Genomic DNA, 18984 nt, shown 5'->3' with positions numbered 1-18984 from the left:
TAAGTATTTGGGAAATGATTTAAGCTGTGCCTCTTTTATGCATACATACACATATCGCATTGTATGAAGTATATGTAAGTATGGTTAATAATATTTGATATAAGTATATAAGTATATTTATAGTATGTCTTTCATAATATTATTTATTTTATTATGTGTAAGTTCCGTTCAATTATCTACGCATGGTTGTTGTTTTTCTTTAAAATATTATTGTTATTACTATATGTCAAATATACATCAATAATTTTTGCTTTATTTTACTACTACAATACATTTAGAGTTTTTTTCCTTTCTTTTTCTCATTATTAATCTCCTCCTTTTTTTTGGTTTTTTTAGTACACTTATTTAATTTGTTTGTCAAATAACATTTGGAAATATTTGTTTATTAATTAATTAATTAACACTGGAAAAAACTGTTTGAAATATTCGCTAAATTAATGAAAAACTCCCTACTAAATATTTTCCGTTTTTCTTGTTTAAACCTGTAATTTTTTAACTTTCTACCACGTTAATTAATTTAAGTTCATTTTGTTTTTGCAAGCCCAAAGTTGTTGTTAGGCTCACCACAGTTATTGTAATATTGTTTTTCATTTGCTTTAGTGTTGTTGTGTTTTTCATTTAAATTGTCATAAAGAAGGAAATGCTAACAAAAAAATATTGCGTCTAGTTAATTTGTTAAGTATTTTTTTTTTTTGTGGTATTTGCTTAACTTTATTATTTGTTCAAAAAGTTTCAAACTACATTTAACTCATTTTGCAATGTTTCATTAACACCAACTGCTACATAAAACTGTTAATTTGTATTATCTATTATAAATAATTAGATATTTTTTTCTGAATTTTTGTTGCTAACTTGAAGCATTTGCATTTGCACTGATTTCTGCTTTGCTTTCATCTTCAACCTTCCTCTAATTCTCTTTTAATTAATTTTTTATTTATTTTTTTTTTGTATTTTCACTTTTGAATAATATGCACTTACGTAACTAGAACTGTATTTAAGGTTAGTATCATTAATCAATTTGTATCTTTTGAAGTCATTTGTATCTTTGTGGCTGCTGCTGGTGCTGTTTTGAGTGTACTGTGGTGTGGTGTGCTGTGGTGCAGCCTTATAGACTGCAATCACATATTAACCGAGTGCTATCTGGTTATTAGTCCTGTTTAACATTTGCTATTTGTCCTTTTAAAACATTCAATGGGTCATGCCTGAGTGGGGAATTATTTGTTGTGTAGTTGTTGTCAGTGTTCTGTTTGTGTTTTAGTTTTCTTTATTAAGTGTTTGTGTATTTCTTCTGTTCTTTATCTAGCCGGCGATAATTAACAATTTTTGCATTTGCTTTGCTCTTCAAGTTTTAAGCATTTATATGTGTGTGGCACATCCTCCAATTCAACTCGTTCAATTCGACAGCTGTTTTCTTCATCTTCTTGATTCTTCTCCCTCCCGAGCAATCTGCAGTCGCAGCTTTTAGCTGCCTCAATTTTGAGATGAGAGAGATATCATGAGTTTTGGTATTAAAACTGTGCTACAAATTGATCGAGAGTGCTGTCTACATTCTTTTCTATACTTATAGGTATTGTGTAAATTATATGTGGATCATTTCGCGTGAAGTAGGAAAATAACTGAATAAATTCGCACACATATGGTTTGGTAAAATAACATTCGAAATATTTTCGAAAATACTTGTACACACAGATATAGTTAAAGTCGTTAGTTATAAGTATATGTATATATTGACATTCACAATATTGTATATGAATAATGTATATATTGTATACATAATATATATTTATATATATTTTTTTATTTATTTATATATATATATATACTTTTTAAATATATGTAGTAAACTTGTATAATTAATTGTCATACACATCAATAGCGTCTTTTGTTTTTGTATCTGCTTGTAAATAGAAATTTTTCTCATTTTCCTCAACGTTTGAATCGTTCACTTTAGGTACAAATTTGCATGCATCCTTTTGCGGTTTATATGTATATGTTTAATATGTCTCAATTGTATATGTATGTATGTGTGTGTTTGTTGTGTGAGTGTTTAGTGTATTGATGTATATCTTTTGTTGGGTGTTGGGCTTGTAACTGTTGTTGTTATATATTTGGCATATGTATACCATTTAGCTCGATTGTTTCTTCTTCTTTCGTCTGGTTATTTCAAGCACATCAATCAATTGAGTTTAATTTCAAGATTTAATTGTTCGATATTCATGTGGATATTATGTAGTTATGTTTTTTTGTTTTTTTCCAACATCGATAAACGCGTAAGTAAAATGCATTTCATAATTGAATTAAATGCTTAACAGCTACACATGTATATAATGTTTATAAATATATGTATGTTGTATATATATATATATATATTTGATACCATTTAAATAACACTCAAATATGATTTTAGGTATACGAGTAGAAATACAAGAATAAGGTGCATTTTCATTGTGCTGGACACCGATACGTGCAACATGCAACGCCGTCGCCAACACTTGCAACAGCGCGCCAGAGACGCACTCCAAATGCCACGGGCTGGTGTGTGCACCTGAAGCCGCGTGCCGACCATGGGCAAATGTTGCCACAGCGTTGCACGCCTTTTTATAGATCGTCATCTATATCTTTAGATTTTTATTTATTGGTTTTTGTGGTGCATTCTTTTTGTTGTAAGTGCAGAACTTAATTTTAGTTTGAAACTTAAATTGTTTATTTATTTCTAATAATGTTTCCATCTCTTGCCAACCATTTTAAGCCATTTTCGAACCTTCCAATTGCTTATGCCAAATTATAGGGAAACGTATTTAATTTCAGCTACAACAACAACTTATATAAGCTATAATAAAAAGGACCCCCGAAACGCTGCAACAAACAGATTTGAACTAAAAGTGTTTAGCCATGTTTTCTTTACTTCTTGGCCTGATGTTGTTGTTGGTGTTTGGCCGACGTCGTCCTAGCTGGCATCTTTTGCTCAGCGATTGCCTTGGGCTGCTCCTTCTCTTTGCCCTTCTCTTTTTCCTTCTCCTTCTCCTTCTCACGCTCCCGCTCCTTCTCCTTCTCCCTTTCCCTCTCCCGCTCCTTCTCCTTGGCTGCCGCTTTGGTGCTGCTGGTAGGCGCCTCCTCTTCGGCTGCCTCTTGTGCTTTGTCCTCCTTCAGAGGCTCCTTGGTGACGCCTCCGTCCTTGTCCAGTTCGCGTTTCTCGCCCGAAGTATTCGCTGGTAAGGCCTTCAGTATGGCATGCACCTCCTCGGCCACCGCCATCAGCACGAACTCAAACTGTTGCCGTGTGGCAACAACACCAGATCGCTGATCCCTCAGATGCTCCAATGTAGCAGCAATGTCAATCTCGCGTGCGCCTTTGTTCATGCGTCCCAGCACCAGATCCAGCAGGATGTAGGAGCCAGTGCGTCCGGCGCCAGCGCTGCCATGCACCACAATGGGGCAGGATCGGCCACGGTATGATTTATTCACCTTGCTGCAAAGGGACAATAAATTATAAATATATTTGAATAAAATTAAAATTACAAATATTTGGATATATCTCTTTGCTTAAATAAAAAACCAAATAAATGAATGTAATCACAGCAATTACTAAGTAGTAAAACATCTACACTTAAAATGTTTTTATCTAGACATTATTTGTAAAAATTTGATTCATTGGTTGATGGAAATTATGTTAAGGATATCCCTGAATAATAATTATTATTATTTCTCAGCTTATACACAAAACAAAAAGATTAACACTAAACATTACATTAACAAGAGTAATAATGATAAGAATCATAAATTTTACTCATACGAATTAAATTTTTTTTGTTAGTCAATATTAAATATAGTTCATAATATTAAATTTAAATATGACTCGACATAATTAAATATTTGTAGTGACCAGCGCATTTATTTATAAGCTCCGCTTTGTACCGCTAGAAATCAAATCACCGCTGTTGTTTCTTAATTTATATGAATATAATTAATATTTTATAAATTTGTTGTTCTACTTACCGTCTAAAGTCCAACAGCGCCTTGGCCTGGGGAGGCACGCCCATTTGTGGCCAGGAAAGAAAATGAAATTGGGTGACGGTGCGAGTTTCGCTGGTGCGCAGATTTTTCAAATAGAAAGAACGTACGAGATAATCATCACACCAAATGTGTTCGCTAACCAAGTGAACCTGAAAGAACATGAATCTATGTTAAGAGAGGAGCAAAGAATATTGAGTGCATTAATCTTACCTCATAGATGTGATAAACCTCCGCCCCTTCTTCCGGCCAGTAGCGCGCACAGGCGACCTCGCCATTCTCCTGCAGACGACAAAGGGCGACGATGACAACGGCGCCTTGTTCCCAAATCATTTGCCAGAAATGCGCCAGAGTCGAGGGCAGCGGACCTTGGGCTGCCACGTAAGCAGGGGCGCGTGGATCATGATCAGTCTGAAATTTTAATATTATTATCATTATAACATTTATCGATTTATTGAAAATTAAGAACAAAGATTGTGGAACTTATTTTAAATTAAATTTTAACATCTAATAGGTTCGATAAAACTTAAAATTTAAAAAAAAAATGAATATTTAGTTAAAATATAAAAGTTATTACTTTAAATCTTATCTAACGGGACTAATAATAAAATTGAAAATTAACACAAAAAAAGGTTTTTTGATGAAAACTAAAATTTATTGTTTTATTTAACGTTAATGACGCACAAAGTTTGCCGAAATAAAACATTAAATTTCAAATAAAAAGGTAGCAAAACATTTAAATTTATGAATAATAAAATTGACCAAAATTAAAAATATTTAAAAGAAATAATTTATCTTAAACTTAAAATATTTTAATATTGACATGCTTTCCATAAAGAACTTTACTTACAATGGTAGAGGCATTCACATAGTCGAGTCCTTCAGCATTGGCGAGATGGTTGAGCACAACTCGGGAGTGATCGTATGGAAGCGGAGCGCCAGGTCGGTTCAGATTGGCGCATTGCGGCTGGGAAGCGGCATCCCGAGCACTAGGCTCGGCCTCATAACGGCATAGAGCCTCCCATTCCCGCTGCAGGCGTCCCTTGTTGCGCAGATGATCCTCCATGTAAGACTGCAAGATTCGATGGGTTATCCAAGTCACCGTAGAAATTCCTAGAGTTGGAGATGATACTTACCAACACCATGTGTCCGGTTGAGATGTCCATGTTCGTCAGGGCAGGCTCCTCGCTCCATGATGAAGTGCTGGAACGCGAGGATGGTGGTCGGCCCTCATTCTCCTTGCTCAGGGATGTGATGCGTCCACTGTGCGCCGTCTCTGATCCAGTTGCTCCAGCATTTCCACTGCCTGATCCATTGGTTGCACTCCCATTTTTGCCCGCCATGCGAGCACGGCACAGCTCCTGATAGTCCTTGCTGCAACTCTCTGCCCCCGACACGCCCGACTGCAGACCACCAAGCTTGTCCCTATTGCGATCGTGCCGCTTGATCAGAATCAATGTAGCAAAGATCACAAGCACAGCCGCTGCCCCGGCTCCGGCGAACATGTAGGCCATTATGTGAGTGACATCCGGACCCTGTTCGGCCAACTCAATGCGGGATGCGGAGATGCTGGGATCACGCAAATCCTTGACGCGATCGCCAACGCCAGCGTGTAGGACGTAGAAGCCAACGCGTCGCTGAATGTTGTTCTTGACGCCGCGGTTCTCGTTGATGTAGCGTGCCACATCGGCGGCCGTCTTGCGCTCGGGGTTGTTTGAGTCAACCCGGAAGCTGACTTCGTGTGGTTGAACGCTGTCAATGATGAGTGTGGAGTTAGTGATTAAAGAAAATGCAAATGAACGGATGACCAGTCTATCTATCAGAGTTGTTCCTAATTAACTACTTTTTTAATGAAATCGTCATTTCACTAGCATTAAAAGAAGTAGTGCTAGTGAAATCGTCATTTCACTAGCATTGAAAAAAGTAGTGCTAATGAAATTTCATTTCACTAGCATTGAAAAAAGTAGTGCTAGTGAAATCGTCATTTCACTAGCATTGAAAAAAGTAGTGCTAGTGAAAAATTATTTAATTGGCATTAAATTAATAGATAGTATCTATTAATCTATTTAGAACAAATTAAGTTGCAGGTACATTATACTATACTGTGAATCTTATATAATTTTTGAAGGAGGTAGAAAAAGGGGGTACTCGAAAAAATAATATTAAAAAAACTTAAAGCTTATTTAACTCAATTATAATCGTAATGTAATGTAATGTAATCTATATAAAAACTATAAAAATACATATTTTTAAATAAATGTATAATAATGAGGATAAACATAGAAATTGGTTTCAGAGTTGAATTCAATGGGAGAGCGATGATCAAGAAAATTGCTATACAATACAATAATAATGATTTTTGAGGCCAATATTAAGTATATGAAATCAAATTTGTTATTAATTAATTTTTAATATTAATATAAAATATTATTTCCGCCTCGTTCGACATTTTTAGAATGCTAAATTAATCTTTCAATTAACAATCTCTAAAATTATTTCAGATATCGTAACTTACGTTAAATAAGAAAAGTATCCCTGCATGTGTAGTATTTGTGCCAGCTCATTCATAATGCGCTGCCCATCGTACCAGCTGTCGATTCTGCAAGATATCAGATATTTTAGTTGAAAATTAAATTTAAAGAATAACTAAATTTAATTGTTAAATTTAATTGATGTTTATTTAAATCTTATTTTGAATACTACTGATTAATCGATAACTGTCGCTACTTACGGGTTCTTGACGAACACATGTGCATATTCAGTGTCTACGGTGTGCGGCGCATGATCGTCGTCCGAGTGCTGCTCCTTGACGACCTTCTTCTTCTTGAAGGGCTCGTTGACATCGCCTCCTTTGATGTGGGCGGGCAGCACCTCCTTGTTGCCATCTTCGGTGCGTCGCGGCTTCTCCGTACCCAGCTCCGATGGTGGCCCCAATTGCGGTCCAGGTTTCTTAACATCCAGACGCTCGTGACGGGCAAAGCCCAACATGTTGGCCAGCAGAGAATGCTTAAGGTCCGTGGGTTCATCCGCTTGTGGGGCATCCAGCAGCTCATCCTGTGGCATCAACAGCAAACCACCTTCGGTGTAAACGCGTTGATTGTGCAGGGAGCGGGGATAACTATTGGAGGCCAACATGGCCTCCTCCTCCAAGGGTGTCAGAGAATTGCGACGCAAGTTGGACTCAAAGGCTAGCTCCTGCGCCTGCTGCTGCTCCTGCTGCTGCTGTTCCAGTGCATTGGATTCGCTGTTGCTGGGACGTCGTTTTATCAACTCTGGCGGTGCTTGCAGCTCAACCAACGGCTCCTGGGGCAATCCCTGCTCGTTGGCCAGCTCACGGAAGAAGGAGCGCTTTGGCTGCTCCACTTGGGGTTGCTCGCGACGCTTAAAGGGCGCATAGTTATCCGGAAAGTAAAGCTCACTCGACTCGTTCACTTCCTCGGGCACATAGACAGGCGCATGTGGTTGATCCTGCTCCTGTTGCTGCTGCATCTGCGGTTGTTGTTGCTGCTGCTGTTGCTGCAACTTTTGCTGCTGCTCCACAATCGCCTCCAGTTCATCCATGGCATTGGCTGGCTGTGGCTTGCGTTGAAAGGGCTGAGGATCGGGCTCGGATTCAGCTAAGATATGATAGAGTTCCAGCTGCTTCTGCTGCTCCGCCTTCTGACTGGCATCCAGCTCCGCTATCCTCAGCTGCTGCTCGCGTTCAATGCGCTGTCGTTCCGTATCGAGAAAAGCATTCATTACGCTTGGCATTTCCACCTGCATGCCCTTTGGGTGAACATCCAGCTTGCCATAGTGCTCCAGCTCTCCCGGATCATGTCGCAGACGTCGACGATCCTGCAGCTGCAACTGATGCAGGATGCTATTGAAACCACTGTCCTGGGGCTGTTTCTTTTGCAACATCGGATATAATTGTGACGGCCTCGACTGCTGCTCATCAATGTAGTCAAGATTCGCCTCCCGCTGCTGCTGTTGCTGCTGCTCCTGCAGCTCCGGTGGTGTGAAGCGTACGTAGGCCAAAGCACTGGTGGGATCAAGGTACTCCGGAGGTGCCGGCGCCAGATTCGCACAGAGATTCGGTGGCAGCTGCTGTTGGCGTTGCAGCGAGAAGATTGCTCCTTGGATGCGACACTGTACATAGTGATGATCCCAGCCTAAGCCGGCGCCCTGCAGCTCCTCCAGCATTGTGGCCAGCAGACGTGATTGGTCCTCGGTAAGTGGTGTCCTGTTCAAAAATAAATAATATTTATCTCTTACAATTACTGCCCGACTTGTAAATGCCATAGGGATAATTACTTCTCAATATCCTCAACGTCGACGCCGGTGGTGGGAATGCACTTGCCAAAGATGTTGTCTGCGGGTGAAAACGCAAATGCAAATGATGCACTGTTTTAATAGGCCATGTAACTGCATTAAAAGCGCGTGTCTTACAATACACTTCCGACTCTCCTAACGTGCTACCTTTTGTTTTCATTGTGATTTACGAGCGTTTAAATGCATATCCTTGCAGCTTGTCTCGACCGTAATTTGCATAATGTAAATGCGGATGGGGATGAAAAACTGCGACGGGAACTTCAACTGCAATGGCAGTTCGTTTCTATACGGTAACAACATATGTGGAGCTACACTGAGCGAACATTTTTGCCTTCAATAATATTTGATATACTTAAGCTTATATTGCAAATCTGCACAACAATATAGATAAACGGAGTATTCTTAATTTATATCAGTCCATGTAACAAACATTATTTATAATTCACATTTATATGTTTTAATTAGACGAATGTGGAAAATATGTATACAAGTCCCTTTCTTCTCGAAATGCTTTTCAGAATTTATTCGATTTAATCAAATTTTCTTACGTATTTTAGCCTATTACCTATAGGAGTTTAGCACCTTTAACCGTATAAAATATATACTTTTTTTTCAGGCTTAGATCTGTCTGTCGTTCAGTTTAATTCTTTTTTTATTATTCTACTATAATAATTTTATGTTTTATTTTTTATTTTTATTTTTCAAGATATGTATCTTTAATTTTTGGTTTGATCTTCTAAATTTTCTTTATCAATTGATTCCATAATGGTTTTCCATTTTACATATCTAGTCTAGTTTTTCAGAGTGCACCGCGGAAAGCCTTTCACGTTTTTCCCCTTTTGAGGTCAACCATTTTTCTGCAATTTCCCACAATTTTTCACAGGTTTTCTCCAGCAGCAGCTGCTTTTGCAATTGTTCTCGCTTCTGTCCCCCTTCTCGGCCGCAATTCCCCTCCTAAAATTTCACAAAGCTTACATAAGTAATTGAGTGTGTTCTCGATAATGCACTGCCAGTCAACGCCTGCTGCTATTCACGCTAACCCCGCCCCCAAATCCCCTGCACATTCCCTTGATTTGTTTTTGGTGTTTTTTTTTTGAATACGAGTGGCATTGAAGAGCTTAGCAAATACGAAAATATAGTGCTTTGGGCCAGAGGAAGAGTTAGACTCCAACTAAACGCAGCTGCGACCGATTGCATGTTGACCCACAAAATGGTTTTAGTCTCATTTTTGGTAACTCTTTTGGCAATTGCGGCAGCTAAAAGCTATTGTGCCACAGCTGCCGCAGCGAGTGCGCCACTTGCAACAATTGTGGTAACAAATTAACACTGTTGCAAGAGCTGCCATTTGTTCAAAACATACATATAACTCAAACTAGACACGCTATTAAGTGATAACGTCATAATTTGTTGCATACTTTTTGGCTTGGCAATTATTTGTAATTTATTAACCGCGCTGATGAGTATGCTATAAAGAAAGACAATAAGTGTCGCTTATTTATAGACCTTAAGTTACTTAATATTATTTGATAAATAATTGTAAACTTGTTGTTAATCAGAATGTTAAAAAATTTAAATATAATATAATACAAATAATAATTAATAGCGATAAAAACTTCTGTATACTTTAAAAATGCAATTGAAATTATAAGCTAAGAATATTTACATAATTTCACATTTTTCCCACACTTAGTTATTTCCCTTGTTCCCAGAAAATACTTTAAGCCATTACAGCAACAGATATGTATCAATTGCACCCCCTGCCAAAAAATCTGTTGTTGTCGTATCGCATGTCGCAAAAGATTTAGAAACTTAGCACTTGGTAAACAGACCCTTTCAGTTCATAAACACAATCTGGCAGTTGTATCGGCTTAATCGAGTGTTTTGTCACTTACCATCGTAGCAGACCTCGGAATGGGGTATGCAAAGCGTCCTAACAAACTGGCAGCCTGCAAAAATAAGAGAGAGAGAGACAATAAGTGAGGGATATACATGAAAGAGTTGTTAACAATCAAAATAAAAAATACATGAAAAAAAAGAGACAAGCAACTTTCAGTTAAGACATAATGATGTGGTAAAAGCCAAATCAGCATTACCACACTAAGCAAACTAAGGGCTGGCTCAAACTCATACAGCCGTAAACCAAAAGCAACAGTACCACTAGCACCACAAACACCACCATCACCATCACCACCATCAGCAGGACAACCACCAGCAGCATTCCCTATTCGAGTTTTTGGCACGTCGCCATTTTGTCGGGCCTCTGTTTGTTGTTGTTGCTGTTGTTGTTGGTGTCATGTGCCACTTGCTTTGCTCTTGGCTAAATAAACGCTTTTTATGAGCATGTCGCACATGACACGCACACACACACACACACACACACATAGACGGGGACAAGAGCAACGTGTCCCGACAACAGACAGACTGTAAAATATCCCCCGCAGAAAGAAACTGTCTCCCAAAATATGTGCTCCATCTTTGGTCCTTAGTCAAATGTCGGTTTTTGTGCTCGCTTGTGGCACGCTTGTTCTTCACGTTGCTGTCATTGTTGTTGTCATTTTTGTTGTTGTTGCTCTGACTGCCTGTGACGTCAAGACCCGCAGCCGCCCGCCTTGGGGATTTGTCTGCCTTGGTATTTGCTACTGAAAAATGTGGCACTTTCCTTGTGCTGCAACAACACATGAGCGCGGGGCGCGCACGTAGGCCACGTCACCGCCTGTCATTACCTCCCCCTACACACTCCCTAAGCATCCCCTCCTCGCGCTAAAACCATTTCGACAAAAACTTTCGTTGTCAACAGTTTTCGTGGTCTTTGGTCTGTTGCCTGTTGACGCACACCAAAACATTTCTTGGCCATTAATTAAGCCAAGAGTAATTTCTCTGTGGGAGGGTCATCCTCTTCCTCCTCCTCCGTTACCCTCTCACCCATCACAGACCCTACTCTAAAAAACTTTAGCTCCCCATCGTGCGCCAAAGCATTTGTTTTTTAATTGTTGAATAATTGCACACAGGCCATAGCTGAAAATTAATCTCTTGAGAGTTGCTCGTTATGTCCTGTACCAAGTAGATAAAGTAGGGTATGATATGCGACAGACAGCAATTAATATAGAAATTTAATTCATCAACCAGAAAAACCAAATGTCAAAACATTTATTAACAAATTTCAAAAGAATTTTAAATTTATAAAACTTAAATTTATAAACTTATTAATTAATTATTGTCTCTGATATTTGAGGACCATCAAAATTTTGCTCGACTGTTTTTAAAAGCAGGTATATAAAAGAAACTTGCTTCCTAGTTATCTCCCTAATAACAGGGCATGCTTTATTCTGTGTTCAACAATTTAAAATGATTTTTTATATATATTTCTCTGGGCTGAACCTTTTTGATAAGCATTTTGTGAACGCACAAGAAGATGAAATTAACTTTCCATTTTTCCCTTTTGTGGTATAAGTTGAAAGAAAGAACGAAAGTGTTGCCTAACGTAAGGCGCTGGAATTGTGAATGACTTCATCTGACAGCCAAGTGAATTCTAAATGAATAAATGAGACATAAAAGCAGCCAAGCAGAGAGTTAAGTGCAACTACATCCCATTGGACATCAAATGTCAATTTTGTGCACTCATCTCATCGTATTTCATGTCAACTGATCGGTCAACAAGTTTGGTCATATGAAACTGTTTTATCCATCGTATTTTCCTGTACTTTCAAGTTGACAGATTGAAGTGCACTTGGCTAGTTTTGTGTTCGTCTCTTAGTCTTCCAAAAATGTCAATAAATGTGAAAAGTGGAAATGCATCTGTCAATGGAAGCAATGGCACGTGTCTGGCTTGCAAAAGGACGAAAGGAAAACCAATCAACAGAGTCTCTTCTTCAACAAGTTTCGTGGCAGCTAAAAGGCAATTTTGTTGCCAGTCTAATTGTCTATGTGTTGCACAAAGGTGAGAGAGTCCTCCTCCTATTTCTCTGCGTTCTTCTCCTCTAGTGTCAACAATGACGCGCAGCTTTGGAAAAACAAATCATGGCAGCATCAAAGCTAAAGCTATAGCCAAAGCCCATAAGCAGTGTCCTTAGAGCTCGCTCATAAATATGCATGCTCATGCCCTAGTGAAAGTGTCGGTCTCTGACTGCATTGCTTTTCATGTCTGACGCCAGATAAGGCAGCATACGCGACGTATGCGCATTATTCTCACAATGCGCCACATTTTCATGGCATCTACCTCGACGGAAAAATGCCATGAAAACTCAGTGGTCAAGCGTGGAATGACCGGAAAATGGTCGAATTCATAGGTGCACGGACACTGGACGGACACCCAATAAACTGAATCGAGGCGAAAAAGCTTAAAATGCCAACGGCAGCCACTTTGCAACATCTATCGAGACGCCCCTTTTCATTTGACTCCATCCCCTCTTTCTTTTTTGTTTTTTGTGTGTGCTACAACATTTATTTATGGTGCGCTCGATTTGCTATACAAAATGCGTATATCCTGTGCCACAATTGCCAAAAATGTGCACCTGTTTGAACAGACACATTCTCAAAAAAAAAAATAGAATAAATTGACAGACCTAAACATATCCATTACTCAGTTAATCATTTGATTTATCTTTAGAGGTCACAAATATTGCTCAACTCTTTAAGGTTGTCTGTCAAATTGCAGTTATTTTCAACCACATAGCATAATCGGATTGAAATGTTAATTTTAATTATATTTCATGTTTTCTGCATTCTTTCTCTTTACTTGAATTCAATATCAAACAAGTCTCTGAACATATTGTGAGGTTATACAAAAGTGTTATATTACAATGTTAATGCTCAGACCTTCTTGAGTTTTTGTTCAACAAGCGAATTAAGCTTTCATAAATATATACGTGTATTGACTGTTATTTGCGACCTTTGGCTATACTCAAGCACAGATTGTGCAATTTATCTTTTATTCTATTTGAGCTCAAAATGTCAAAAGTGCATCTGATTGATTATGATTGATATGCCACTTTGCTTGGCCCAGTTGAGGGGCATAATAGCAAGGAGTTGCATTAAATTATCATTTCTCTGTGATTTGCAATCTTCGACAAGAACAAGCCAAACAACAAATCAAAATCGTTTTGAGGTCAATCTCCAACCACAACACTACTGCCACGCCCACCGCCCAGCTTGTGGTCGCTGTTTTCACTTGATTGATACGTTACGCGGTCCCTTCTCGGGAAAACTGTCAACGAGCTGGAACGAGAAACTAGAGCTCGAACTGTTAACTGAAAAAGCAAATTGTAGTAGGAGCTGTGTGACAAGGACGTCTCTGTGGCGCAAGCCTCTGACATTATTTCATTTTGCCACAGGCGGTGGCCACTTGGCAAACAGTGAACAGTGAACAGTGAAGCGACCGCAACAATTTAATAAATTTCTGCCGCAAGGCAAAATTGAAAATTCCACCCATAAATTGTGCGCGCGTTGAGCGTCAATTGAGGCAAAGCATCAGCAGCAGCATCAGCAGCATCAGCAGCAACAGCATCACAGCATCACAGCATCAGCAACAAAATCAACAGCAACAGGACCCCCGCATTTTTGATTGATTTCCACGGCCATGCATATTTCAGGGCAATCCCTGTTGGTGAGCTCAAGGTCCTGGCCACAGGATTCAGGCAGCCAGTAGCCAGCAGTCAGGGAGCAAATGTTGTTTACTCTGCTGTCCTCTGGATCCTTTTTGCTATTTGCTTTCGGGTCAAGGAATTTTAAAAAGATTTTCATCTCATAACAACATTTTTTGTCGGCCACAACGACACGTGTGTCCGGAAACGACAGAGCATTGGGCCCACGTGTGGTATGTGTAATACTCAAGCAGAGCTACAAGGAATTAAAGCCACAGCATATCTTGCGGCTGTTGCACATTGAAAATGGGAGACTATTTTAAATTCACAGTTGCTTTAAAAATTAAAAGGAATTAGTTAAAACAAAAAATACATTAAAATATTCTATATTTAATTCAAAGTCAATTTTAAGTGATCTTTTTGTGGGAGTTTTTTCAAGACCTACAAAATAATATAGCATAGAAAAAATTGTAAAGCCTTTTTTGAGTGCTGTCAATCTTTTTATGATATTTATATTGAAAAAATACCATTTCGAAATACCCAAATCTATTGTATATTAACTTAATTGATTTTAAATATTATAAGCAAGTCATATTTATGAGAGTATTATTTTGTATGAGATTTTGGTGGAGTACAAAACTCATTGCACACTTTTCATGAGCTTTCCAATATAATAAACTTTTCTGAACTGCCAGAAATAACCTGAGCTATAAATATAAAAATTAGCTTTAATTAAATTTAAAATTAATATAATTTTAGCTTTATACACTTGAGATTCTTAAAAGATTGTTGCCTTTGCCCCAGTGTGCAATAGTGCGTGGACGACCTGTGTACTTTAATATGACTGCTGTTGCTGGGTTGTCGTGTTACATAAGCTTTAATGATGTTGTTTCAGGCATTCGCATAAAAAATCGCTGACAACGTGTGTCAATGGCTGGGGCAAGAGCGAGAGCCAACAAGCAACAAGGATAACGCCAACATGGCCCTGCAACAACTGTCAGGGGCGCCACACAAAGCGAAATAAATAATAACAGGCGACCATTAATCGTGACACAGACAAGGCACAAGAGCAGGCTCCATAGAGGAGCCAAATCAGAGCACCGCCAGGGGCACTGGAAATATGGCAAAGCCAAAGGGGAGAGGGTGAAAAGGGGATAAGGGGGAAAAAAGGACACCCATGCAATACGAGAAATGATAGACACAAAGCAAAGCGACGCAGCTCGTTAAGGGCCAGCATAACAAGATACGAGACACGAGCCTACCAGAGTTGCCACCCCCTCTCTTATCACCCCACTCCTACACCTATGTGACATGCTAAGCATTTAATGCTGTGGCACAGTCTTCTTACACATATGCCACACGCTGCGACAGGCAAAGCAAACAAACAAATAAAACATAATGAAGCCAGTTGAAGGCGTGGAACACACTCTCCCACACAAGTGCAGCGTCTCCACATTGCAGCTGTTTATGGGCTTAGCTGCAGCTGAATATAAAAACAGGACAACGAAAAAAAAAACACAAGAGGAAAAAAAATATGGGAGAAAGGAAAGGAAAAGTTTTGCTGCGCTCTCAACTCAGCTTTTGCACGCTTTGCGAAGGCTTTTTGTTTCAGCTTTATGAAGTGTAAATAAGCGGCGGCATTTCACAGCAACGCCAGCACCAGCAGCACTTAGAACCACCGCACCACATCACAGAAAATCACATTACTTGACTTCATGACTTTCAACTTTAAGCACTCGCCCAAGCTAAGCACTTTTTTCATTTTGTATGCTGATTTATGCGCACTCATTTTATTCATACATTTTTGAAATACGCTCGACGTTTTTAGGATATCCTGACTGTCCCGACTTTTCCGACTGTCCTGAATGTCCGTATTGTCCCTGTTCCTGCCTACTGGGATACCACAAAAAGCCTAGGGCTTTTGATTTATCTTTGCCACATTTGTAAGCAAAATTTGTTGGCCTATGCCTGCCACAAATTTGGCACGCAATTAAGCGCCCCAAGTTGCACACTTCAGACACACTTCAAATGAACGTTCGGCATAAATTTGAGTATAAGCCGTTTTTTATGTCCAGCCACTTGAAGGTCCTGCCTTTTGTCTGTGAGTGTATAAAGCACAGGACAACAGCAACAAGCGGAAGATTAAGCACATAAAGCTTAAACCTCGGTCGAGTCCCAACTGAAGTGAAGTAACCACAACGCACTGAAGTATAAACACCAGGGACCACATTTTGCCTTGATGATATTCTGTTTGTCTTTTGCAAATTTTGCCTCAAAAGCTGATTAACATCCTTCGGAATTGGTCAGGGGAAAGGCACATTCTCTTAAGCTCTTGAAGCAACTAGTGAATAGTTGAGTGTATTATATACGAGTACATTCCAATATATTGTATTTGCACAACTAAGAAGTTAAGAAGTCATTTTGTTGAATTTATACACATAGTCAAGTCCCTCTGTAAAGGTTTTGTTGAGTTAACTGGTTGTGCAGTGAGCATTATATAAAGAAATACAAATTGAATTTTAGCAAGATTTGAGATTAGAAATAAATCTAATAGTTAATTGGGAAATTCCTTGAATTTTTCCATTTTGATGATTGCCGAAATAAAATGTTGTGTCTTTTGTTTAACTGCCGAATTATAAATACCTTTTAATTTTTATGCATTAACAACTTCGAGTTTGAATTTTAAATTTTAATATTTTTCTACATTTTATTTTATATCTTTTGTGTGTTTCGTTTGCTTTGACTATCTGCTCTACTTTCAGAAGACATCAAATTAAACTGGTTTCTCAAAAACCAATAATGAACTGCTTTCTACCTCATGATATCTACTAAGAGCTTTAGGTGCTTCATTAAAAATTCCTTTTGAGAACTGACCAAAATAAACAACGACAGGTCTTCTGGCAATGCAAAAGACTTCTGGGAAATTGAAATTGAAACGAGTTATAGAAGGTCACAGCCAACTGTAATTTAATACGCATCTCAAATGAAACCAAAATCGAAATCGAAATCAAAATGAAAATCTAAATTCTAATAAAATGCCTGATTGCTGGCCCCAGGCGTACCGATAACCAGGAGGCGAGGGTGTCACTAGAGAGAACAGAGGGAAAAGAGGGGAAAAGACAGACCTGCGTGCGTTTTGCAAGTCAGCAAAGGACCAAAAGTTTCTAGCTGCATTTACAGGAACTTATGGCAGGTATGGCTCGCTGGTTAACTGTTCTACTTATCTGGCTGGCTGCATAAGCAGAAGCCACATCCATCCCCTCCCCTCTGCTTCTCATCCTGCTCCTGCACCTTCTTCTTCATGCTTGGCATGCAAATTTCAGGCAATTGGCTTTAAGAGGCTTTCAACCAAAATTTGCGCATGCAAAACCAAATAAATCCCTAAAATGCCTACAATAACCTGGCGGCTTCCTCCTAAGTCTAAGTCTAGGTCTGAGCCTGAACAGCACTTTGAGTTGCGTTTAAGTGATTTAATTTAATTCAAAACGCTTTTACTTGGCTTTAATGTGCAATTAAGTAGTTTACCAATTTACCATAAAATAATACACAAATCTTTATTGCTTATTATGATTTTGTGAAAACATTCCTCTTCATATTTAGGCAATTTCAATGTTTTTAGCATTTCAGCCAGCGCTTTGCATTCATTAATGTTTAGGCAGCTTTTAATTTGGAACTCGTTAATGGGCTTCCCCTGTGTTGCCCCCAACTTAGGCAAAGAATTGTTCATGAATTTTCATTAATTTGCAGGGTGCGCAACGGTTTCGTCTCCCTCTCTACCTCTTCCTCAATCTTCTCAGTTTCCGTCTCAGTCTCAGCATCTGCCTCTAATTATTGCTATTTCTTTCGTTCTCCTTGCTTAGGCATAAAAATTCATTAGGTTTTTTGCATAAATTATGAACAGACAAATCAAACAACTTTTCAGCGGTAAATGTGCAGGGGTCAATTCTCATTTGCATAACATACATTTTGGAGACTATCGAACATTAATAACGAAACAGCAGCTGAAATTCAATTTCCAATTCATGTAAATCACTCACAAACATTTAATTAATTGGCGCAAAGAACATTTACCAAATTGGAATGTGAATCAAATTGCTAAAATCCAATTAAAATATCTATTTTAATTATGCATCGTCCTGCCCACTAAAAGGTTCTAATTATTTTATATTAACCTTAATTTGTCGACATCAAAATCAATGAAAGTAATTTAGCTAATGTCATGAAGTTTGCATTGCTTTATGCTTTTTGCTTTTTCGCATTCCGATATTTGGGGTCTAGTAATTTATTTATTTCTGCGGCTGTGCAAATAATGGTATTTTCCTAGCCGCAGATAAATCAAATCATTAGCACAAAAGGTTAAGGCCGCATTTGCCTGACAAGGGAACAGGAGAAGGGCTTTCTATGGGTATTAATACCAAATTAAGAACGCCCCATGGCACATATACACGCATACACACGCACAAACATATGTAGTAAACATGCCATATAAATACACAAAACATAAAAATCCAATTCTTATTAAATTTCCGCACGCCCACGCATTGGCCCTAGGCCCAAGGCAAATTTCAAGGGGTGCACACACATGCACACATATTCACACACGCATACACTCAAGCACACATCTATGTATGCGATTAAAGAGGGTCTAGCCCCTCCCACTGTCCCCTGCTCCCGGCAGCAATCTCAACACAGCTGTTGGTTCCTTCAATGAATTTTACATGTTTTCTGCCTTAGCGCTTTGTTTTTTATTTTTTATGCACGCCCTCTGGCGACAACGACAGGAAGTAGGCAGCATGCAAATACCAGTCAAAGTATTTGCGTTTAGTACACACACGCACACACACACCCACACATACGTAGAAATAGGCACACATAGAAAGCAGGCATGTGTACCATGTACATCAATACACATTTAGTTGACTTTTGGTTTCTTGCTTGTTTTTTTTTCCCCTCTCCACAAACTTGTTGTTTATGGAAGAAACAGCAAACGTGAAGGAGGGGCAGAAGCTGTGTCTGGTTTTGTTGTGGGTCTGTTTTTTGTTACACCTGGCAGCGAAGCAAACGTTATTACCAAGAAATT

The 18984-nt window shown here is 38.8% G+C and overlaps 1 protein-coding gene across 1 annotated transcript in view; it reads right to left on the bottom strand.

The window, feature by feature from the left end:
• Positions 1–1424: 1424 nt before the first annotated feature.
• LOC117782054 overlaps positions 1425–18984 on the bottom strand; it is a 34972-nt gene continuing 17412 nt past the window's right edge. Inside the window, exons 3-11 of the mRNA XM_034618976.1 lie at positions 10218–10271; positions 8308–8365; positions 6743–8236; positions 6527–6610; positions 5148–5763; positions 4862–5083; positions 4225–4422; positions 3997–4163; positions 1425–3469 (exon numbers count right to left, since the gene is read on the bottom strand). Of these exons, the coding sequence (XP_034474867.1) occupies positions 2902–3469; positions 3997–4163; positions 4225–4422; positions 4862–5083; positions 5148–5763; positions 6527–6610; positions 6743–8236; positions 8308–8365; positions 10218–10271 (3461 nt within the window). The 3' untranslated portion in view covers positions 1425–2901. The remainder of the gene's footprint in view (positions 3470–3996; positions 4164–4224; positions 4423–4861; positions 5084–5147; positions 5764–6526; positions 6611–6742; positions 8237–8307; positions 8366–10217; positions 10272–18984) is intronic.

Source organism: Drosophila innubila (genome assembly GCF_004354385.1).
Source record: "Drosophila innubila isolate TH190305 chromosome 2L unlocalized genomic scaffold, UK_Dinn_1.0 4_B_2L, whole genome shotgun sequence".
Classification (NCBI taxonomy): Eukaryota; Metazoa; Arthropoda; class Insecta; order Diptera; family Drosophilidae; genus Drosophila; species Drosophila innubila.
This window is presented reverse-complemented; position numbering and strand designations above follow the sequence as displayed.